Source organism: Octopus sinensis, linkage group LG4, assembly GCF_006345805.1.
Source record: "Octopus sinensis linkage group LG4, ASM634580v1, whole genome shotgun sequence".
NCBI lineage: Eukaryota > Metazoa > Mollusca > Cephalopoda > Octopoda > Octopodidae > Octopus > Octopus sinensis.
Window position 1 is genome coordinate 126,408,438 of NC_043000.1, and position 25,704 is coordinate 126,434,141.

The following is a 25,704-nucleotide window of genomic DNA, read 5'->3' on the forward strand; positions in this document are numbered from 1 at the left end:
TTTTCTGATTGTCTATTCACATTGTTTTAACATTTTATCAGAGCCCATACTGAGGCAATAACTGGATGTTGTTTCTCTTCACAAGCCAAGGTCATTGTAACTGCATCCCATGACACAACAGGTAGAGTTCATTGATATTTTTTTTGTTTTTTTGTTTTTCATTCCAACAATATTTTCTTTGATCATGCAATAAAAACATATTTGTTATTTCTGTCCTTCAGTTAATTTTGTTTTATCTGTCACTGAAAGCATATGAAAGCAAAACCAGATTGAATGAACTTCCAGAAATTTAGATTACAATAATCTACATCATAGATAATAATCTACAGTTGTCACCTACTCTTCCCTTTCTTCTCTACTAATCATCACTCAATATTTGTTCTTCATCAGTTATATGCAATAGAAGCAGTATTAAATTAAAGTAGTCTTCAATGTGTCATACTTAATGCAAATATATTGTGAAAGGCAAATTCACTGCAATATTTGTCCAGATATAATATTTCTTATGGGCATGCTGAGTTTAAAACACAATATATACTGGAAGCAGATGAAAATTGTCCCATTGGTTAGAAAGAATGCGAGATGAATTTCTTCCTCAATGGGTTTTGTCAGTAATGAAGAGGTTGAAAGGAAAGGAGATAGATGTGGTAAGAAACATAATTTAGAATAGAGGCTTTCTTAATGGGGTCCAGATTCAGACAATCAGGAAATATGGAGACCTGAAAATTGAGGTTGCTAAGATGTGGCAGCTAAGAGAGTCAAACATAAAGGTTATCCCTATTGTCATCAGAGCATTGGGCTCAGTACCACCCAATCTGAAAAAAGAACATCTGAAAACCTTAGAGATAACCTACAATCTTGATGTATTGCAAATGTCAGCATTACTTGGAACTGCATGCATATTGTGTAAAGTACTGTCTGTCTGAGGTCCTTGTTGTGACTTGACAAACAGTACAAACCCCTGGTAGATACAATATCTTCAATCAACAACTTGGCGATATTGTTTATTATGCGATGTCTATGATAAAAATAATAATAATAATAACAATAACAATAACAACAATAATAATAACAACGACAACAACAATAATAACAATAATAATAATAATAACAATAACAATAATGATGATAATAAAGGATCAAAATGGCTGTAACAATATTGAAAATGATGTGCTAATATTTTATATTTTGCTTATGAATTATTTTCATCCAGTGAAAGTCTGGAGTTCAATTGGTGGATTGCTACATGTTTTCCATGAACACACAAGATCTGTATCCAATCTTCAGCTCCACCCAGAAAACTCTCTTATGTTCATAACAAGCTCTCAGGATGGAACCATAAGAATTTGGTCTCTAGAGACAATGGATTGTCTTTACTGGTAGGTCAGTTTAAAATCCATCCATCCATCCATTCATCCATTCATCATGAAGAGTCATCAGAGATTGTGTGGCTTAAAATCAGCCCTGCTTGAGCAGGGCTAACTTCTATCTACACAACTTCTATCTACAGGGCTAACTTCTCTCTACAGGGCTATCTACACAACAACATCACCTTCCTGCTTTAGTTTTACCTCTTTAGTCTTCTTTCTTGTTTCTTTTCCTGTTGTAGTTTATTGTAGTTTATTTTGACTTTTTGGGTACTTCAGTTTTGCCAAATGATAAATACAATACTCCAAGTATTTTTATTTCTATCTAAGAATGGTAATTATATTTAATGTAAACCTGAATTTTGCAATGATTCAATTTTGATGAAAATATTTTCCTTATCTTCCTTGAACAGATTCATCAATATTTATTAACCTATTCAAATATTCATGAAAACCAATTATGTATAATGAGATGCATCAATGCCTTACAACTTACAAACCTAAAATATTTTCGTATTTCTTTTGTGGCAAAATACTTTTGTTGTGTCTTGATGTGTCTATTTGTTTTTCTTCTGTGAAGAGGAGAATATCTTTTCCATATTTAGTTATTTTATAACAATAATAATTAAAATTCAACTGTAGCATTAAATTTAATCTAATTTATATATATTTCATTGATAATAAAATTATAAATTATAAAATTTCCAAACATATAAACAAATATCAAATCCCTTCAAAAGCCTGCCAAAATGTAACAAACCAAATTTTAATCTCATTCACTTTAATAGCTATATGTATACTGGCTTATGGCTGTAACCTAGAATTAAGAAAAAACTTCTTGAATGGGGAAGAATTTTTTCATAAACATTTGAATGTTTGTAACAGCTTTCACAAGTGCCAGTATTTAAATTTCCACACACATCTCACTTCTTCTTTATGCCTTTAACCCTCCAACGCGGAGTGTAGGCCACTTATAGTTGAATTCCATGTCGCATAATTTTTGGCTTCTGTACTTATACTCTGCCATGAACGTCCCCCTTTCTCTAGTTCCTTTTGTGTTAATCTCTGCCATGAGTTCTTAGGCCTACCTCTCCTTCTATATCCATCCGGTTTCCACTGTAAAGCACTTTTCGTTACATTTGGTGTGTCTTTTCTAATTGTGCTACCAATCCACTTCCACTTTTTCTTAAATATTTGCTCCCTAATCGAAACTTCATTTGTTCTTTGCCATAACTCCATATTGCTTATGTGTTCGGGCCATCTAATTTTAAATATACTACGCAAGCATCTGTTGATGAATCTCACACTTAAAGTTAATAAGGAACCTTTATTTAGTTGCTCAACCTGTGAGAAGTAGCAGACAAATGACCCACAATGAAAGTCTACCATCTTAAAAAATTGAAGGCATATGGGAACAATGTAGTCATAAATATATAAAATGACAGAATAGTCACAGCTGAAAAACTTTTGATCATAGGCCTGCTTGATCAGGGCTAATTTACCTAGGGCTACATATCAACAACATCTTCATTCATTAGTTTTACTTCCATATTCGCTTCAATCATTTCTTTATCTGTTGTAGTTTCTTGCAGTTTATTCCAACCTTTAGTGAGCTATGCCAAGGTTTTTTTTTATTCTTATTAAAGAATTGCAATTATATTTAATGAAAGCTTAAATTATTCATAGAAACAATTTTGGTGAAACTATTTTCCTTATTGGTTCATAAAATGAATTCACAGAATATTTTATTTCAGTGCTCTTGTGTCTGGCAATAATAATCCCATGTGGATGTTTTTTACTGATGAAAATCAATTGGTCACATGCACAGCTGAAGAGATTTCTGTTTGGTTCCTTAACTACTTTGTTAACTTTTGGGGATTAATGCGCTCTAGTGTGTCACACATGTCATTACAATATGGAACTGCACCGAAAACTACAAGACTCTTGGCTGTCGGAGATGATGGAAGGTAAGCGTTAATGTATTTCTGAGTAGATAACAAATAATGCTTAAATTAAGAAGTCTTTCTGTACAATTCTCTTTTACTTGTTTCAGTCATTTGACTGTGGCCATGCTGGAGCACCACCTTTAGTCGAGTAGATTGACCCCAGGACTTATTCTTTGTAAGCCTAGTACTTTTTCTATCAGTCTCTTTTGCCAAACCACTAAGTTACAGGGACACAAACACACCAGCATTGGTTGTCAAGCGATGTTGGGGGAACAAACACACACACACAAACACACACACATATATATATACAAATATATACAACGGGCTTCTTTCAGTTTCTGTCTACCAAATCCACTCACAAGGCTTTGGTCGGCCCGAGGCTATAGTAGAAAACACTTGCCCAAGGTGCCCACTTTGAGAACCTATGTGGTATAGTTTGTGATCTACACCAAATTTTTGATCTACATTTAAAATTCATCTATTTATTTGACTTCTGGTTGGTTTGGTATATAAACCGAAAAAACTTTTATGATTTAAGAACTTTTAGTCGTGAGCCCATTGAAAGAAGTCCCGATGAGAGTAAAAGAATTTTAGACACAGGTTATTCGAAATGAAGAAGCTGCAATAGAACTTCTCCAGTACTATGAACTCTTTGATGAACATCGAGATATTGATCCATGCAGCAAATGTGGAGAAGAAATGGTGGGAAAATGAAGAATAAGACGTGAAGCCAGTCCTGTTTTTTGCTGCACAAAGAGGGTATGCCAAACATTTAGGTCTGTGCGTTGTGGAAATATATTTTTCCATTACACTGAATTGAATAGGAAAATCAATTGTAAACTGACTTTATGTGAAATTTTGGAACTAGTCTTTTATTTTGTAAAATATCATCCATTTAATTTAACTGAAGAAATGACTGGAAGGAGCAAGAGAACTATATGCGACTGGTTCAATGTGTGCAGAGAAGTCTGCCCCTCAATTGTGTCTGTCAATAACAGAGGACAAATGGTAGGAACTATCAAAAATCCTGTTCAGATAGATGAGATACATTTTGCTGGAAGAAGAAAATATAATTGAGGTCATCTTACTGGTGATCAAAGCCCTGAATCAACTGACAGTGAGGCAGATGTTGTGAAAATAGAAATCATGGATGAAGAATAGGTGGTTCATGGGTCTTTCAAACTTAAAAATGGCTTAGATTGTCACTATTTTTTTATGTTCTAAAAAGAGACAGAGCTACTCTAGAGCCAATTATCCTAAGAGAAGTGCAAGCAGGATCTGTCATCCACTCAGATGAATGGCCGGTATATTCAAATCTAAATAGATATTACATCCATTCCAATGTCAAAGCTATGTTAATTGTCAAGATGGAACATATACGTAGAACATTGAGCGATTGTGGCTAGAAACTAAAATTCGTCTTCTCAAAAAAATGAGAGGTGTTCCATTGAAACTATTTCAATTTCATTTAGATTTCATTTGTTGGAAGATTTTAAGATCAAATGAGAAAAATCTCTTTATTGCATTTTTAAATGATATCCGTGCTGTATACAAATTGTCACAGTATCCATGTTTCTTGTATGAAATAAAAATCAATAAAAAATGTCTTTTTCTTTTATTTTTTAAAAGTTTAACTCACTCCTCTAATTATAATTGTAAATTTATAACAAAACTTTGAATGTTTATCATAAGCCAGTCTAGATTTAAGTTGCTGAAGATTGCAATAGCATGTAGATCACATACTACACTGGCATTCATTGAGAAGATACCAACACTTCTCTACATAGCAGCTAGCCTTTTGTACAGAGAGAAAGCTATTTTTCAGTAAGAGCAGCTATTATAGTGATTATATTTTTTCTTCTTCTATTGCTATTTTTTTTAATTGACCAGACTATCAGATGTTGTTACACATCAGTGGTCACAATGTGCCTTGCATTATTTTTGCCTTTGAATGGTGCCACTCCACTGGCTAAACAAGAAGGCCAACATTCCACCTTGTTCAAAAAGGGGATTGGAGCAATGTGAAATTAAGTGTTTTGTTCAAGAAAACAATGCACCACCTAGTATGGGAATTGAACCCATGATCTGGTGACTGCAAGTGCAACATCCTCACCACTAGGCCATGCACCTTCACTCAATTGCTATTACACTGCCTAAAATATGCACCTAGATTGTGCATCATTTAGATCATATATACTTTCAAAACTGTACCAGTTCCATTATTAGTTCATTTATTTTTTACAGTATACGTTTGTTTGCCCAAAAAAGTCACAAAAAGCTGTGTACCATTCTTCCTCCTCCATGTTTGTCACCCCTTGAAGAACTTCCAGGATTTTGTTACAGTAGAGACCTGAATCTTGTCTATTTGCTTCTTTCAACTGATATACTGTGGATTTATACTTCAAGGTATGACAATGACAGCTTATTTATGTTTTATTTCTAAAACTGGTGGTATTTTACAGGTTTCTTTAATATCCTCTCAGAAGAAAGAACAACACAAATGTTTTAAAGCCATTTTCCATACTAAAATAGGAATTAGTCTTAGAGGCCTCATGCAAGTGACTTTTCAATTTTGTGCTATCCTCTGCATCTCCCTTCACCTTTATCTCTTATTTCTTTATTTCTTTACTGCCCACAAGGGGCTACACACAGAGGGGACAAACAAGGACAGACAAAGGGATTAAGTTGATTACATTGACCCCGGTGCATAACTGGTGCTTAATTTATCGACCCCGAAAGGATGAAAGGCAAAGGCGACCTCAGCGGAATTTGAACCCAGAACATAGCGGCAGACGAAATACTGCTAAGCATTTTGCCCGGTGTGCAAACGTTTCTGCCAGCTCGCCACCTTTGTTTCTACTACCACCATCTTTAATCATCTTATCTTTCTCAGTCTTCCTCTTCTTCTGTTTTCTTCCACATTCCCTTCCACCTCTCCTCCCATCCAGTCATTTCAGCCATCCTTAGCACAGGATTCATCTATCTTATCCCATTTCTTTTCACAACATTCATCACTAGCTCTAATCCCATCATTCTCTGCAATTCATTGTTGGTCATCCTCTCTCTCTTTCGAAAATACTCTTCTACCAAGCCATTCTCATTTCCATTCTCTCTGTTTCCTACTCTGAAGCTCTACATTCATTACCCATGTTTATCAACCATAAATTATAGCACTCCTTATACATATAGATAAAATGATGCAATATTTACCAATGAGGAATCACGTTGGAGGCTATGGTGTGAGCATCATCATCATCATCTGCATTAAATACACTGTCTTCTGATGAATCTATAAACATTATTTATACCTTTTACTTCACTGTTTATTTTTCTATTTCAATTTGATCACACATATCTGGTTTCAGATCCGATCCAGCATGTCGTTTGGCTGTATGGAATATTAAGAAAATTCAATCAAATATCTTAACCAAGACTAAACAATAGTAAGTATACATGATGCATAAGTAGGTGGCCTGAGTTCAATTCCTGGCATGGGAGCTCATTCTTTTTAATGGCAATGCCCCAGTATGGCCATATCCTCTAGCTGAAACCAATGCAATAATAAAAGAATACTCTTTTACTCTCTTTTACTTGTTTCAGTCATTTGACTGTGACCATGCTGGAGCACTGCCTTTAGTCGAGCAAATCGACCCCAGGACTTATTCTCTGTAAGCCTAGTACTTATTCTATCGGTCTTTTTTGCTGCACCACTAAGTTATGGAGACGTAAACACACCAGCATCAGTTGTCAAGTGATGTTGGGGGGGGGGGACAAACACAGACACACAAACATATACACACACATACATATATATATACATATATACGACGGGCTTCTTTCAGTTTCCGTCTACCAAATCCACTCACAAGGCTTTGGTTGGCCTGAGGCTATAGTAGAAGACAATTACCCAAGGTACCATGCAGTGCGACTGAACCCAGAACCATGTGGTCCATTAGCAAACTACTTACCACTCAACCACTCCTACGCCTATATAAATGATTTTTGCACTAGGATTGATTACCTATAAACATTCCAAACCAAAGATGGAGCTGCAACACATACACACACACACACACACACACACACACACACACACACACACACAAATGCACACACACACAATTGTAATTGGTTTTGTAGAATTTCTGATGTTCTAATCCTATGAAGAGAGATAGTGTTGATAGCTCTATACTAATGTAAGCATATGTATGTTTTCATGCAATATATGTACCAGATTTTGTTTTAACTAAATCCAAGGAAGAATTTGGATGAAGACTCTTAACTTAATCTTGCTGAAGAGCCAAATTAATTCTTTTTCACGAGGTGATAAAAACATGCTTGAAATAGGGCCACAATGTATAAGCACTTCTATCAAGGCTCAGATCTCACTATAGAATTTAAATTCAGTACAGTAGGCCAATGAAATATTTATTGTGTCTTACACATAATAAAATTGATATAATCAGCCTCAGCATATAACTGGTACTTGATATATATTATTTCAATTTCTTTTTATCTTTAATTAGCTCATCTGTGGCGAATAATGGTACATTTCTTACACCAGCTGCTGACCTTGTCTCAGAAGAAATAAGTCAATGCATATCAATTGGTTTCTTATCTTCTCCAGTAGAAATATCTCCAGAATCCAGCACAGATTCCATCAATTCTGATCATTTCTTACTCTGGGGACTGAAGGTTTGACATGTTTTCTGTTTTTTTTGCCGTTGATGTTGTTATTATCATTCGTTCGAAATGAGTGTTTAAGTTTATGCATCTCTCATGCATACACACTACATTTTTACTTATTTATTAATGATTTAATTAAAGAAAGTTTGTACTTGGAGGAAATAATTAGAGTGATACTAAAGTGTCATCTGTACACCCTAACAATCTAAGTAATACCAAGATTTATTGATTCTGAACAGAAGTGGAATGATCATGTTCTGTAGTTGATCATTGCATCAATTCTTTTGTTAGTGATGTGGGCCCCAGAAAATCTTTGAACTTAAGAATAAAAGTCTGTTGCGTATTCTCTTACAAATTTTTCCTGAAAAGTTTTTGTGAGGATGTATGATGAAATTACAAGGTACTTCAACAGGGTGATAGCACTTTTATTACATCTATGGAAGAGAGGAAGGCACATCTTAGAATAACTTTTCTAATGGGAGCTGTGCATTCTCCAAGATGCAGAGACTATGGAATGCAAAATCAGTGAGGAGACAGGAAATCGATACACAGGAATCAATATCTTGTACATATTTGTGAAAATATCTGCATGTAATCAACTTAGCTATATTCAACCTACTTAGGTAGGTGAAAGTGATATGACGAGTAAAAATGAGCAACAAAAAGAAATCACATTCACAATGTACACCAACAATCATTATATTGTGTCAAGAAATTTCATCCAAATTCATACAAGAGCAATCGATTGCTTTCCATTAATATCTGTAGTTTCTAACAAGATTGAGAGATTTATATAGAGAAAGCACTTCAGGAATTTAAGAGTTAATGTGTAAGTAGGCAAGCATTCTGCAGACATGTCTACCCTTAATGTAATTCTTATACAGAATCAGCATGACACATAAGGCAGCAAGCTGGCAGAAACGTTAGCATGCCGAGCGAAATGCTTAGCAGTATTTCGTCTGCCACTACGTTCTGAGTTCAAATTCCGCCGAGGTCAACTTTGCCTTTCATCCTTTTGGGGTCGATTAAATAAGTACCAGTTACACACTGGGGTCGATATAATCGACTTAATCCGTCTGTTTGTCCTTGTTTGTCCTCTCTGTGTTTAGCCTCTTGTGGGTAGTAAAGAAATAGGTATTTCATCTGCTGCTACGTTCTGAGTTCAAATTCTGCCAAGGTCGACTTTGCCTTTCATCCTTTTGGGGTCGATACGCACTGGGGTCGATATAATCGACTTAATCCATTTGTCCTTCTTTGTCTCCTCTGTGTGTAGCCCCTTGTGGGCAGTAAAGAAATAAGAATCAGCATGACACACTCTGTGACAAACCTGAATCATTTGAATTACAGGTATAATAATCCATCTGGCAGGCTTCCTTACAGTTTCCATTTATTCAGTTTCACCCACAAGGAATGGGTCAACATGAGGTTCTAGAGAAGAGTATTTTCTCAAGATGTCATCCCGTGGGGATCAAACCTGATTCTTTATGGCTGCAAAACAAGTTTCTTAACCATTTAGCCAAACAGCATCTGTGTGTGTGCGTGTGTGTGTGTGTGTGTGTGTGTGTGTGTGTGTGTGAGTGTGTGTGTGTGTACGTGCGCATGTGTGTGTGTGAATTTAAGCTTGATAGTTCATGATGTCATTATCAAACTCCACCTGTCTAACACCTGTGGACATGTTTACAAAGTCAGAAAACAGCACAGCTCCCATGACTTTCGGAAACATTTTTTCATGCTAAGAGTTGCTGAAGCATGGAACAAACTGCCAGCATCAGTTGTTACTTGTTATAGCACTGCATCCTTCAAAACTTCCATGCTTCCTGAGATTCACCAACACTACACCTGATTTTCTCCCCTCCATACACATGCAAGCATGTATCTGACTCATACACTGTTCACTTTCCAGACATTTGTACATTACTGCATATGCTTTATATGCACTTTTGACAAGTTGTGGTGCACCTGAGCACTGTATACAATAATTTCATTATTATTCATTATCATTATTATTACTCTGAGTTTCCCCAGCACCATTCATTCAGATGTAAATTTGAGCAACTGTTTATAAGACAGCAATTTCTTTCATATCTCTACAAAAACATTTAACAGCAGCATACTAGAAAAAATGCTTCAAATTTAGCTTTATCAGCATCACTCAAACATTATATTAACAGTCAACAATAACAACACACACATACATACATACATACATACATACATACATACATACATACATACATACATACATACATACATACATACATACATGTGTGTGTGTGTGTGGTGTGTGTGTGTGTGTGTTGTGTGTGTGTGTGTGTGTGTGTGTGGTGTGTGTGTGTGTGTGTGCATGCATATAATTTTATATGTATACCTTTAATGTTCCTAATGTTTATATATATTTCCTTTCTTCATTAATAGGATGGCAGAATTTTATTTATGGATCCAATAAAGAAAGGAATCAAGCACATGGAACTAAAGGCTTCAAAAGGTCCTGTACGTATTTTTTAAGATGATATCATGGCTAAGAATATCCTAATGATTGCAGTAATTTGCTTATGTTCCCATTTATAAAATATCATTAAGACAACACAAAACAGAATATAATTACATTTTTGAGATGTGCTATTACTTGCATAATAGCAATTTATTGTAGTAATAAACCTAAATGTACAATCATTTAATCTACTTAATGGTTTGGTAGAAGAAACTTAGACCCAAGTGCAAGCAATGAAATTGCAGCTGGCAACACATAGTTCTATCTACATCATTAATCCACCAATCTTTTATCTTCAATCTTGTCATAAAGAAGAGTATAAAGGATAGTAGTATAAAGAAGTTCCAGTCATTTTAATCCTTTCGTTACCAACCTGGCTGAAACTGACTCTGGCTCTGTAGTACAAATGTCTTGTTTTCAAAAGTTTTGAATGAAAATCTTCCACCAAACCTTACTCACAATTTAAGTTCTTGAAACTAGCTCATGATAACTAAGTCATTTTACTAAATTATTTGTTATAGTTAAAGTAATTGAAAGAAACACGGAGCATCTCAAAATAAATACAATAACGAAAGGGTTAAAGTGGATGAAACTTGTGGAAAAGAGTGACCTAGGAAGATATGGGACAAAGTAGTGAAGGCTGATATCAACATGTTCAGCCTCACAGATGAGATGACAAAGGACTAAGATGATGGTGAATCATTGTGTTCAAGAAGTCCTGTCTGTCACAGCAGAAGCGAGGTCCTAAAAGCATACTGCACCCTAACCCTGTCAAGCATTCCTCACATCTTATCTTCCTAACACCCATCCCTCCATCACTCTTCTAATTATAGCACTAATCCTTTTCTACTCTAGGCACAAGGCCCGAATTTTTTTTTTTTTTTTGAGCAGGGGGGTCAGGGGCCAGTCAATTAGATCGAACCCAGTACACAACTGGTACTTAATTTATCGACCCCGAAAGGATGAAAGGCAAAGTCGACCTTGGCGGAAAATTGAACTCAGAACGTAAAGACAGACAAAATACCTCTGTGCATTTCGCCCGGCATGCTAACGTTTCTGCCAGTTCACCGCCTCAACTATTATAATCATTTTAGAGCAGAATCAACACATATTTCACTTCCTATCCCACTTTTGCACTACTAGTTACTTCTTTCTTCCTTTCAAACCTCTCCCTATTAACATCCATCCCTCATTCTCATTATCGTCCCTTCCCACACTATTTTCACCAACCACCCCTTTTTTGTGCCCTCTATTATCTCTCCTTTTCTTCTGAGTTGCATCTCAGGTCTGCCATACCTCATCTGTAACTTCTCTTATATCTGCTATCATTCTCAACACCTTCTCATATCTGCCACTGACGCACCCTACTATTGTTGTCATTCCTCACTATAGGCACCCACCCTTATGTACCTCTGACCTTCATCTCTGTTACTGTACACCTTACTCCCCCCAAACCCCAACACCCAAGCCATCATCTCCTTACGTTCTGCTCTTCTAATAGGTTTATGATCATGTTGCTCTCTTCTCTTCCACTTGTAACCATACATAGGACTACTTATCAAATCTATCCTGCTTTTGTTTTTTAAGCTAACAGGATATGATATAACATGAGGGCTATTTGACTAATATTTCTAGCAGTTGTATTGATGAGATGATAGATTCCTCTTCATTTGTAGCATGAAACAGTAAGACAGGTGTGGTAGAGCGTACAAATCATCCATTAAATTTCTGACAGTCTTAATGGTTTTTCACATCATGGTACACTGGAATTTTGTAGGAAAAGTTCAAAATTACTTGTGCACTTCAAATGGATGTTTATAAAAAACTGTGGTCAGTTAAAAATTTCATGAAAATAAACTTAGAAAACTATTGATTACTTTGTATCATTAATTCTATTTAAGGTGACAAGCTGGCAGAAATGTTAACACACTAGGTAAAATGCTTAGCAGCACTTCCTCTGTCTTTACATTCTGAGTTCAAATTCCACTAAGGTAGACTTTGCTTTTAATCCTTTTGAGGGTCAAAATAAGTACCGATTATCGTTACCAGCGTTGCCTTACTGGCACATGAACAAAACATTCGAGTGAGGTCATTACCAGTGCCACTGGAATGGCTCCTGTGCAGGTGGCATGTAAAAAACTCAATTTGAGTGTGTCCATTGCTAGTACCGCCAGACTGGCCCTCATGCCGGTGGCATGTAAAAGCACCCACTACACTCTCGGATTGGTTGGCATTAGGAAGGGCATCCAGCTGTAGAAACTCTGCCAGATCAGATTGGAGCCTGGTGCAGCTGCTGGTTCTCCAGACCTCAGTCAAACCTTCCAACCCATGCCAGCATGGAAAACAGACGTTAATTGATGATGACGATGATGAATGCTAGGATTGCTGTAATTGATTAGTTCTGCCATCAAAATTCCAGGTGTTGTGCCTGTAGAAGGGAGGCTTATTAATTCTACTTGAGTATAACAAAATTATGAATAACATATTTTTCAAGGTACTCAGTCATTAGTATGGATTTTTCTAAAGCTTTAATTCATACTTTAAAACTCCACAGAGCACTTAGACATTCCTTCAATGTACCCTTGTACCACAGTGCATTGTTTGAGAGTCACTGGTCTAGATGCTCCACTTAATTGTTGGTTATTTGTAGCTTGAAGCACTTGATTAAGATAAATTCTTTAAATATAAGCTACCATTAAGAACTATAATTCTTTAAAATTTTGATCCAAAGCCAGCATTGTTAGGGAAATGGGGCTGGTTGGTTATATTGATTCCAGTACTTGACTGGTACTTATTTTATTGATCCTGAAAGGGCAAAAGACAAAGTGAACCTCTTCAGCATTTGAACCCAGAATGTAAAGACAAAAGAAATGTCACAAAGCATTTTGTCTGATACCAGTACCCCAGTAGAACCGTCCAACCCATGCTAGCATGGAAAGCGGACGCTAAACGACGATGATGATGATGATGATGCTAATGATTCTGCCAGTTCATTGCCCTACCATTAAGAATTATAATAAAATTCACCTAGGCTTGGACTTAGGTTTAATCCTGCAATTTATTCATCCAACTGGGTGAATAAACTGTCAGGTGAAATGAATTTTATTATAAATGTGACTAAGGCAGTGAAGTGGCAGAATTGTTTGGACGCTAGGCAAAATGCTTGGCTGCATTTTGTCCATCTTTATATTCTGAATTCAAATTCCACCAAGGTTGACATTGCCTTTCATCCTTTCAGAGTTAATAAATTAAGTACCAGTGAAACACGGGGATTGATGTAATCGACTAGTCCCCTCCCTGAAAATTTCAGGCCTTTAGTGAAAGGGTTATGTGACCCTGCTTTCAGGGTTATGTCTCCACCTTAGTTAACATTATGTTGTTATTCTTAAACTACCTTTCAAATCTTAAATTAATATTACCATTAAGAATTATAACCTACATGCTCTGACTCATGACTAAACACGCTTTTGTTTTCTAGAAGAGAGTGTCTGATTCTGAATTCTGCAGCCAGCTTTGATTCCTATTAACTCTTCTTCCCATTCAATTTTTGTTTTATCTACAAACTACTTTATATATCATTTTTAATCCTTTAGCATTTAAGCCAGACATATCCAGCCCAAATATTCTTCCTGATTTATATTCAAAACAGCCAGATCCAACATCTCACACCTACTCAACAATGTCATTCTAAAAATATATAATCACATCACTGAAATCTCAAAGCTACAAGATGATGCATTTTTAACTGAAAATGATGTGAATAAATCTCTCTATATATAAAGCTGAAGTTGTCTGTGTATGGCAGGTTTGGTAGCCTTCAACTAGCACTATCTCCTCCGAGACCCTGTGGCGCAAGTTGACCAAAATTGAGAGTATGATAGAAGAAGGCTTGCTCTTCCTTCCGTAGAAGAAAAAATTCAAATCGAACCATGTTAACACCAAAAATTATTTACATCAAAAAGGTGCTTTTTCTATGAAAATCCCTATTTTTTACGATTTTTTTACGGCTGTGTCACCATTTTAAGGTGTATTTCAACCAGAAAAATGTTCACTTAAAGAGAATAACAAGCTACATAATGCAAAATTTTTACTTTTCAAAAATTCCAATTCTAAAGGGTCGAAACAAACCCGAGCAATACCGGGCGATACTGCTAGTAAGTATTACATTTGAAAAAGTAATCTGAATGTTAAAGGGTCAAACTTTGATAAAATTTAGATCTGTTTTATTCAAAGATTGGCTCAGGCCATGTTTTACTTAATAGCATCACCTGACAGAATTTGTTGAGTTATTTTTAAGTTGTGTTTTGTGGTATCATAGCCTATTCAAGTAGGGAGTTATTGTTGGCTGAGATGTATAGGTGACTTGTCTGATATTCCTTTAAGAAATTTGCCCTGATATCATTTGAAGGATATTATTATGTTTATTTTGTCTTCATATAATTGTTAGGTATACTGGATTTTCTTTCCAGATCATGAAGCTTCATCACAGTAAAGAACATAATTCTCTAGCTGCACAGACTCATGAAAGTGATCACACATTGATTCAAATATGGAGTTTACCATCTTTAATTCTTCACTTTAGCATCACAAGTGAGCAGAATTTAACAGCATGGACAAGACTTGTAAGTCATATGTTTGTTGTAAGATTTGTTGTTTAGGTTATATTTAATCATTAGTATTCTTGTGAAGTGGTAGAAATGGTAGGATACTGAACTAAATGTTTTGTGATATTTACTTACATTACTGAACATTCTAAGAATCAAATCCCTCAAAAGTCAACTTTTATCTACTCTAGATAGGTGTAGGAGTGGCTGTGTGGTAAGTAGCTTGCTTACCAACCACATGGTTCTGGGTTCAGTCCCACTGCATGGCACCTCAGGCAAGTGTCTTCTGCTATAGCCTCGGGCTGACCAAAGCCTTGTGAGTGAATTTGTTAGATGGAAACTGAAAGAAGCCTATCGTATATATGTATATATATATATATATATATATGTATGTATATATATATGTATATATGTATGTGTTTGTGCATATGTTTGTGTGTCTGTGTTTGCCCCCCAACATGGCTTGACAACTGATGCTGGTGTGTTTACATCCCCGTAACTTAGCGGTTCGACAAAAGAGACCGACAGAATAAGTACTAGGCTTACAAAGAATAAGTCCTGGGTCAATTTGTTCAACTAAAGGTGCTGCTCCAGCATGGGCACAATCAAATGACCGAAACAAGTAAAAGAGTAAAGAGAGCAAAGAGTAGATGGATGAACAGTAAATCCACTAGAGTTAGCTTTATTTTTTTTTTTCGTTCTTGAATTTGGTTTGCAAGATTCTTTATATGAGTTCGTGTGTTGAAGTATATTCTGTGGTGTCTGGGGAGAGTCATTTTCTTTTTGAGCTTTATAATGTAACATACTCACTGGTAAAATTTCCGCTTATTTTTTTTTTTATCTCACTAAAATTGATAAAATAGGTACTAGGAATATACTGGAGTTGATTCAATTGGCAAGATCTCTCCCAACAAACCTAAGGCTTTAGCAGCAGAAGCATCATTGGAAAGTTGGAAAAACTGTTTTGCAGTAGTTCTTCCAGCACCTCACATTCTGAGTTCAAATCCTGCAGAGGTTGATTTTGCCTTTCATCCTTCCAGGGTTGGTATTGATAAAATAAAGCATCAGTCAAGTACTGGAATCGATGGTACTGACTAACCCCTTTCCTGTCAAATTACAGGCCTTGTGCCTAAATAAGAAACCATTATTATTGTGATTTATTCCAAAATTTTATGCATTCTGAGTTCAATTCCCCGTAATGCTAACTCCGTTTTTCATTCTTTTAAGGTCAATAAAATAGAGTACCATTCAAGGACTGGGGTTGGATTAATTGATTAATTATCCCCCACCCCATATAAACACCAAATTTCAGGCCCTGTATCTATATTAGAAGCAATTATTATTCTTGGAATTATCACTGTAATCTCATTATTTAAGTTAATTGGTATTTATCTTTTGCTCTTATCAATTTGATGTTTGTTGTTTAATGTCAAATCAGCTCTGATTAAGGAAACTGAGTATCCAACGAATTCCAGTTATGACCATTCCATCTTTTTCTTAGATACAGGCAATAAAGTATGATTTAATTGAGATTAAGTTGCTATTTCTAATAGGTCAAGTAACTTCATAGTGGCTCCCTAGTGAGCTCATTTTGTTTGTTTTGTTCAGCTTGGTTTACTTTTCTTATTTCTTTATTGCCCGCAAGGGGCTAAACATAAAGGGCACAAACAAGGACAGACAAACGGATTAAGTCGATTACATCAACCCCAGTGCGTAACTGGTGCTTAATTTATCGACTCCGAATGGATGAAAGGCAAAGTCGACCTCAGTGGAATTTGAACTCAGAACGTAAAGACAGATGAAATACCGCTAAGCATTTCGTCCAGCATGCAAAAGATTCTGCCAGCTCACTACCCTACTTGGTTTATATTTCTTTCATTCTTCTGTATATACATGAACAATAGATTAAAACTGAATCAACCCAGTTTTCAGCAGCTTCTCATATTTTCCCTTGACAGGAAAATGCTCTTTTAACTGGACATGATGATGGAGTTTTAACATGGTATCTGCTGACTCCTACAAAGGATTCTGATCTGGAAAATACAGGTATGAAGAATAAAATTCTTATAAGTATGTATGTATATATATATATATATGTGTGTGTGTGTGTGTGTGTTGTCCAACACATATTCCTGTCTAAGCAGGAATAAAAGGCTTAACTGGTACTTTATTTTATTGATCCTGGAGAGATGAAAGCAAAGTCAATCTTAGCAGGATTTGAACTCAAAACATAAAGAACTGGAACAAATACTGTAAGACTTTTTGTCAACTGTCCTATTCCAATTTTGCCAATCCACCAACTATGTTAATAGTAATGATTTCTCACATTGGCACAAAGTTTTTATTAATGTCAGAAGCAGTGCTGGATTAACCATTAAGCAAAATAAGCATGTGCTTAGTGCATCAAGCAAAGAGAGGGTGGAGAGCACCACAGAAATGGTAAATGGTTTATGGCACAAAAGAATCACTTTAAACTTGCTAAAATGATATTCAAGATGCCTTATCTCTACTAAGTATAGAAGTAGATGTGTTATGCAAGATTAACTTTGAGAACCTGATCAAAGACTTTACAATTAAAAAAAACGTAGGAGAAATCTTCCTAAACATTGGGTCATCCCATAAATAATGCGGTCTTTCCAATTGCATGAACTAAAAGTCCGAGGGGGATGGGATAAACTACCTGCATCATCTTGCTATAAAAACAGGTAGTAATTATACCTTGTACTTATTCTTAGTGCAAGTTTTGAAAAGTACAGTTCGATTTTTACAGTTATTGTTTCAAAGCTATAATGGAAGTGACTAAGGAGTATATTCAGCATATTTTGCTTTATGAGTTCAATAAAGACAACAAAACAATGGAAAGTGCAAGGAATATCAATGCAGTATTTGGGGATCAGACAGTAGGTGTAAGCCAGTGTCAACGGTGGTTCCAGAAATTCTGAGCTGGAAATTACAATCTAGAAGATGACCCTCATCCTGGAAGATCTGAAGTGCTCAACAAGAATGTCCTGCAAACTCTGCTGGAACAAAATCCCAACGTAACTGTTGAGGAACTAGCAGAGAAGTTTGGATTTGGTCATTCAACCATTCACCGATACCTGCATGCCATTGGAAAAATTAGCAAATTGGGTCAATGGGTTCCTCACAAATTTTCCAAGTCTAATTGCATGCAGAGAGTGAAGTGTGCTCTTCTTTGCTGTCACATCTCACGAATGAACCTTTTTTGGACTGAATAGTGACTGGTGATGAGAAATGGGTTCTTTATAAAACTGTCAAGTGTCAAACACAGTGGGTAGGGTAAGGAGAAATACTGGAACCCCAAACTAAGGAAAGTCTTCACCCACATAAGGTGTTGTTATCTGTTTGATGAGATATGAAAGGTTTAGTCCACTTTGAACTTTTAAACCCAAACCAAATGATAACAAAGGAGATTTACAGCAAGTAGCTTGAGCAACTTAAGTCAGTGCTAGAAGGGAAAAAAACCATCTTTGGTTTCAAGACGAAAGGTGTTCTCTCATCAGGATAATGCTCAGCTACATACAGCGAGGATGACATTCCAAAAGCTGGAGCAGTTTCAATGGGAAACAATGCCCCGCCCGCCATATTCACCGGACACTCCCCCATCTGATTATCATTTATTCCGCAGTCTTCAAACTCATTTGGACAGGAAAAATATGAATTCTGTAGACAAGGTCAGAACAGTACTGGAGGAGTATTTTTCATCACGGACAAGTGAATTTTGGAAGAGGGGCCTTGCAAGTCTACCAGATAGATAGAAGATCATTGTAGAAAATGGAGAGTATATTTTAGATAAAAAAAAAGAACTTTATCTTAATTTTGAAAAATAAAAGAAATAACGCATTATTTATGGGATGACCCAATATAAATTAAGTGAAAGTATAAGAAATTATTTTATCATTTGTTATTGTTTATATTTTGAATAACATATATATGGGGGTAACAAAATATTTTAAGTGCTTAGGGCCTTTATGGATCTTAATCCAGTGCTGGTCTGAAGGTTGAGCTAATAAGGTAGCCTCTACATGGTCACTTGACCTGCCAGATATAGCAACCAATTTTCCTTCAGCTCATACTCTACAATTATAAATAAAGAAGGATACACTTTAAAATGTAGTCCCTAATGTAAATAGAAAGATAGAAAGATAATTTCTTAAACTCTTTTGGTCGGTTTAACCAGATTTAAACTGGGGTAGGGTGGGGTGGGGGGAAATAACAACATGAAGGATGAAAAGGTAAGTCATATTTGATATAATTTGAATTGATTAATAAACAAAAATGAACCCTGCCAGCATCTACCAACTCTACCATTTGTTGAGTTTAGCTTCATTTAGGAACAAGGAGAAGAGGTGGAGTAAATGGGGATGTAGTAAGAGGAATAGTAATGGAATGTTTAAAGTTTTTCTTCAGCATCTAAATTATATATTTGTACCAGTGGTATATGTGGGTCACAGAAACAGGAACAAAGAATACTTGTCATAAAATTTCTTAACCTCATGTTAATCCTGATCAAACAGGTTCATGATCAAGTGTGTTCCAGCAATGACCATCACATTTTTTCTTCCCTCTCTTTACTCTTTTACTTGTTTCAGTCACTTGACTGTGGCCATGCAGGAGCACTGCCTTTAGTTGAGCAAATCGACCCCAGGACTTATTCTTTGTAAGCCTAGTACTTATTCTATCGGTCTCTTTTGCCAAACCGCTAAGTTACAGGGACGTAAACACACCAGCAATGTTGGGGGGACAAACACAGACACACAAACACATACACACACACATTTATACATACATATATACAACGGGTTTCTTTCAGTTTCTGTCTACCAAATCCACTCACAAGGTTTTGGTCGGCCCAAGGCTATAGTAGAAGACACTTGCCCAAGGTGCCACACAGTGGGACTGAACCTGGAACCATGTAGTTCGTAAGCAAGCTACTTACCACACAGCCACACCTACACCTATATTAGAAAATCTAAGATGATGTTATTCAAAATGTCCGTTTTTTAAGACAGCATGGCATGATTTGAGAAAGATTTGGCTGCTATTTCTTATCAGTTATGAGTTGTTCAGTTTATTCCAATGTACAGACTGTAAACAGATTTAGTAAAGAAGCCTATTGTTATATTATTGTAGCAGTTGTTTAGTCCCAGGTTATCCATGATCCAGCAGACCTATGGTAAAAGATGTTCCAGTCATGACCATCCAGTCATTTTTCCATATCAAGGACTACATTATCCAATTTCTTCTTCATTTATTTAAAATGACTGGAGTAATTTGGTTGTTTCTGTCTTGTAAAAATTTATTGACTATTTAGAGACTCCTTTGCTGTCTAGACAGGTGTGTGTGTGGTGTGTGTGGTGTGTGTGTGTGTGTGTGTGTGTGTGTGTGTGTGTGTGTGTGTGTGTGTGTGTGTGTGTGTGTGTGTGTAACAGAAAGTGTATGAGAGAGAGAAGGAGGAAATAGAGTGATAAGAGAGAAGTGAGAAAAAGATGAGATAAGTTGAGAATATTATGACTAGGAAAACAGGATGTAACTAAATGCTATAATAACAAAAGCTGTAACCTGATTTTATCAAAAATTTGCCACGTGTTTAATTAATATGTTTAATCAACTCTTTTCAAACCAAATTTATATAAAATGGGTCCATGTGTGTTGGAATTTTTTCTCAGTACATTGCAGAGCAATTCTCATAAAGATGACCAAAAGTGGAAAGCATTACTGCCTGTCTATAAGCATGTTGGAATAAATAATTTAATGTGTCTTTTCCTTCCTTATTTCAGTAGCATTTGAGCCGAAACAAATTTTGCTGCTATTTCTAGCAGGTAGAATGACTGCATAGCGGCTTCCTTAGTGGTTTATGTGATGTTGGGTGTATTAAACTTGGAACAAGTGTTGCTTATGTTTAAGTTAACCCTGGTTGAGCAAGCATCTTATAATAATTCTGCTTGTTATTGTGTTACTTAGCTTTGACATGATTAGAGAAAAATAGAGAGAATGAAAAGAGAGAGAGAGAGAGAAAGAGAGCGAGACAAAGAGGGAGAGAAAAGCATTCATGACATGAGATAGAGGAAATGTAATTGTAACGCTTTCACTTGATTAGTTGAAGAGAAAGAGAGGAGAAAGAAAAAGGAGTGTGAAAAAGAGGATAAGGCAAAGAGTGAGACAGAAAGTGGGAGAAGAAAAAGAAGGGAAGAGAAGCATCCATGATGTGGGTAGGAGGGATGTATTATTTATTGTGGTGAAAAAAGTTAGTTGATGGTAGAGGAGGAGAGTTAGAAATGTAATTTTAGCAGAGTGGTGATGTTCTGATGGTGAGATTAAAGAAAGGCAGAGAAAGGGGAGGAGAGGTGGAAGATGGGGAGGGGAAGGAAGGGAGAGAGAGAGGAGGGAGAGAGAGAGAGATGATGATGGGGTGATGTTGGTGGTGGTGGTGACTGGATAAGTGTATTTTTTTAAATTGAACTAAGTTTTTTTATATCACCTATCACTTAATGCATGTGCATAAGTGCAATTCCATGAAATATTCAAGCTTATTTATGTGGCAGATAGATGTAATTTAACTAAAGGTTGTATCATATGTACGAGGTATTTTTTGTTTATGGGGAAAATGGAAAAATAAGAGTTAATATTTATCTTATGAGTGCTGTGTATTAAGTCTATAAACCTGTGCATAAAGTATATAAAATGTATATATAAAGTACATTAAGTAATCATCCTATTCCAATTTCTTTCACTTTTCAATGAGTAGTGGATGAGCAACTATCTTTCCCTAAAGACACAACACAGGCTATGCTTTCAGGTATTTTGGATAAAGTTTTCAGAAATAACTCAATAGATTTACCATTAATTCCGTGAAATATTCAAGTATCCCACTAGTCTTTTTAAATCCATTTCAGCAACAACCATTCTATCTTTTTAGCAGTATATAGACAACATTATGTAATATTTCATTGTTCTATTTAATACTGCGGGGTATACTTTGCTTTGAGGGAGATTTTGCTACTATTTCTGGCAGATGGAGCATTCACATGGTAGCTTCTTTTGATGGTTATGTAGGACTGTGCAACCATTTATCCAGACACATTTTTACCCTCTACTTTTCATCTCTCCATCTGTTTTCTCTTCTTATTCCTTTCTGTAAAAGAGCAAAGGCTCAAAATGTCAAAGACTTCCCCCATTTTCCTTGGGCATTAAACTAACATGCCCTTTTCCTTGTTCCCTTACTTGTCCCTGTCTTTTTATTTTTGTCTTTTGAATAATTTTGAACCACATATTATTTTAATGATTCCTTAAAACTGCAGGTTAAATATGAGGAAGATTTGACTACTATTTCTGGAAGGCTTCCTTATAATATGGTTTTTAAATATGGCAGAAATTTTTAACCTTCTCTCACATCATTTTACTGTTTGCAGCTTGTGGGTTGCATTCATAATGAAAAATAGCCATTAATCATGTAGTAATGATATTTTAACAAAAATTAGGAACAATTTAATACAAGAAGTTTGGAGGATAAGTTAATATAGCATTAATGATGTTGCCAAGTAGATTGGTATCGAAATGATTAAATGGCAATAAAATACTGATTATAACACCAATTTTAAGAAGACTGCTGGTCAGTGTGACCTAGACATTGTTTAATAATAATAATAATAATAATAGTAATAATAATAATAATACAAGATCAATGCCTACCTACAAGGAACTACCAGGCCAACATATTAAAGAACGGCAGTAGCCCAACATGTCATGTATGTCAACAACAAAAGGAAACCATTGATCATGTTGTCTCTACGTGCAGTCTTCTTGCGCTTACAGAGTATCTCAACAGGCATGATAGAGCTGCACAATATATTCACTGGGTAATTTGCAGAAACCTGGACTTGCCCCATGATAAAAACTGGTGGGAAAACAAACCACCTCCAGTGCTTGAAAATGACCACATCTCACTCCTCTGGAACTTCACCATTCAAACTGACAGGAAGATAGACGTGAATAGGCCAGACATCATAGTAAAAGACTTCAGACAAAAAACATGCCTCCTCATTGATATGACAGTCCCAATCAATATAAATGTATCTGTCGAGACCTACCAGAAACTGAGCAAATATAAAGATCTGGAAATAGAAATCAACAAAATGTGGAACTTGAAGACTAAAACAACACCTGTTGTCATAGGTGCCCTGGGAATGATAGCAAAAGGGGTTGATTGCTACCTAACTCAGATACCAGGAAACCCCAAAATGGCAGAAATTCAAAAGATAGTGCTCATGGGAACTGCTCATATCCTACGCAAAATACTTTCTTTGTAATCTCAAGTTTTAAAACAAACATAATTTTCGTATGGTTTTTTAGGCATTCACTAGTACAACACTAAGTACAAAACCAAATATATAGCACCCTAGGCATAACACCAACATGAACTTCCAACTTGTTGTCTCTTGAGATCTCTGGGTGAGACTTGGAGCCAGCTTGTGCAAATGTAAAGCAAAAGTCAAACATATAATAATAATAATAATAATAATAATAATAATAATAATAATAATAATAATGATAATAATAATAATAATAATAATAATGAATTCTCCTGTTGGAAATGACGTATGAGCATTCAGCTTTTTCCAAACAACCTGCACAAAGAATTTGTTTGTAGTGATCAAATGTATGTGTCATACATTAACTCACTTCTGCCATCAAATCCATGTTGACTAAACGGGTGTATCACATGTCAGGATGTTGGGCCTCACAGAAGAAATGACACTGGACTGAGATGTTTGGTCCGGGCAAGGTTGTTTATGGAAGACCAGCAGTTGCCCATGCATACCAGCCTCCCCTCTCCATGCCACCAGTGTTATCCAAAGGAAAGGCAAAGGCCGATACAGCTTGGCACCCATGACGTCGCAACTTATTTCTACAGCTGAGTGAACTGGAGCAACATGAAATAAAGTATCTTGCTCAAGAACACAACACGCAGCTCGGTCCGGGATTCGAACTCACAACCTCCCGATCGTAATTTTGACGATCTAACCACTGAGCCATGTGCCTTCACACACACACACACACACACACACACACGCACATACATACACATATACATGCATATACATAATATATATATATGTAGATAGATGGGGAAAGGGAGAGAGAAAGACAGACAGGCCACAGACAGACTGACACAGATAGATAGACAGACACACTGAAAGCAATAAAGACAGATATACAAGTAAATCTTGTAACCAAAGCACAATTTTGTTCTAGTTTTTATCTTTGCCATCAAGATTTTTTTCCATATTTTCATATAAATTCTCTGCAACTAGTTTGGATCGGTAATGTTTCTAAAGTCATTATCAGTGTTTCTAGGCCTGAATTACTTGGATGCAACACTTCTGAGTGAATCCACATTCCCAGATTAACCATAGATTGTCAGCATCATTTTCTAACAATTTTTCTCTTCATGTTATTATAGTTATTTGGGAGAATCAATAAAATCAAGCAAGCTGGGTGCAGTTGTTTGTATAAGTATGCATGTATACGTATATATCTGCATGTTTATGTGCATTTACAAATACACACACATATATATATACATATGCATATACATACATATACATACATACATACATACATACATATATATATATATATATATATATATATATATATATATAATAATAAACACACACATACATACATAGACATATACACATATACATGAATACAAACATAACTATGTATATTTACGCATATTCATACTTACATATATATATATATATATATATATATATATATATACATACACATACACACATTCTTACAGACATACAGACATATACACATAAGTTAGTACATGCAAGAGGTTGAACCCAGCTTTTATTGATTCCCTAAATAAAATATAAATACAGAAATTCATTATATTTTGGATACATCGTAATAAAATGATGCTGAGAATCTGTAGTTAATCCAGGAATATTGTGTGCGTGTATACATATGTGTGTGTGTATGTATGCATGTATGTATAAGTTCATATATATATATCTATATTATATAAAACTGAGAATGTGTGTCTGTCTATCTGTGTCTGTGTTGTTTGTCCCCACCAACATCGCTTGACAACTTATGCTGGTGTGTTTACATCCCCATAACTTAGCAGTTCAGCAAAAGAGACCGATAGAATAAGTACTAGGCTTACAAAGATTAAGTCCTGTGGTCGATTTGCTCGACTAAAGGCAGTGCTCCAGCATGGCTACAGTCAAATGACTGAAACAAAAGAGTAAGAGTAAAAGAGTATATATATATAAGAAGTTAATTATATGGCTGGTCATAGAATGACCTATGGTTTCATGTCCATAAAGTGCTTAGCCTTATAGATGGCTCATCAGATTCCAATAGCCACAGGTATATAACCTGCAGGTTATATGCCCGTGGCCATTGGAGTCTAACAAGCCATTTATGGACATGAAACCATAGGTCATTCTATGACCAGCCATATAATTAGCTTCCTGTTAATACATTTAGAGTGTGCTTCTTTTTTCAAAAAATATAATCTACTGACGATATGTATATATATATATAAGTAACCACATGTGAATCGT

The 25,704-nt window shown here is 35.7% G+C and overlaps 1 protein-coding gene across 1 annotated transcript in view; it reads left to right on the forward strand.

The window, feature by feature from the left end:
• LOC115210582 overlaps window positions 1-25,704 on the forward strand; it is a 174,287-nt gene that overhangs the window by 74,532 nt on the left and 74,051 nt on the right. The window contains exons 8-16 of the mRNA XM_029779185.2: window positions 42-121; window positions 1,214-1,379; window positions 3,122-3,334; window positions 5,561-5,722; window positions 6,682-6,759; window positions 7,843-8,011; window positions 10,418-10,492; window positions 14,963-15,115; window positions 17,056-17,143. Coding sequence (XP_029635045.2) covers window positions 42-121; window positions 1,214-1,379; window positions 3,122-3,334; window positions 5,561-5,722; window positions 6,682-6,759; window positions 7,843-8,011; window positions 10,418-10,492; window positions 14,963-15,115; window positions 17,056-17,143 — 1,184 coding nt within the window. The remainder of the gene's footprint in view (window positions 1-41; window positions 122-1,213; window positions 1,380-3,121; window positions 3,335-5,560; window positions 5,723-6,681; window positions 6,760-7,842; window positions 8,012-10,417; window positions 10,493-14,962; window positions 15,116-17,055; window positions 17,144-25,704) is intronic.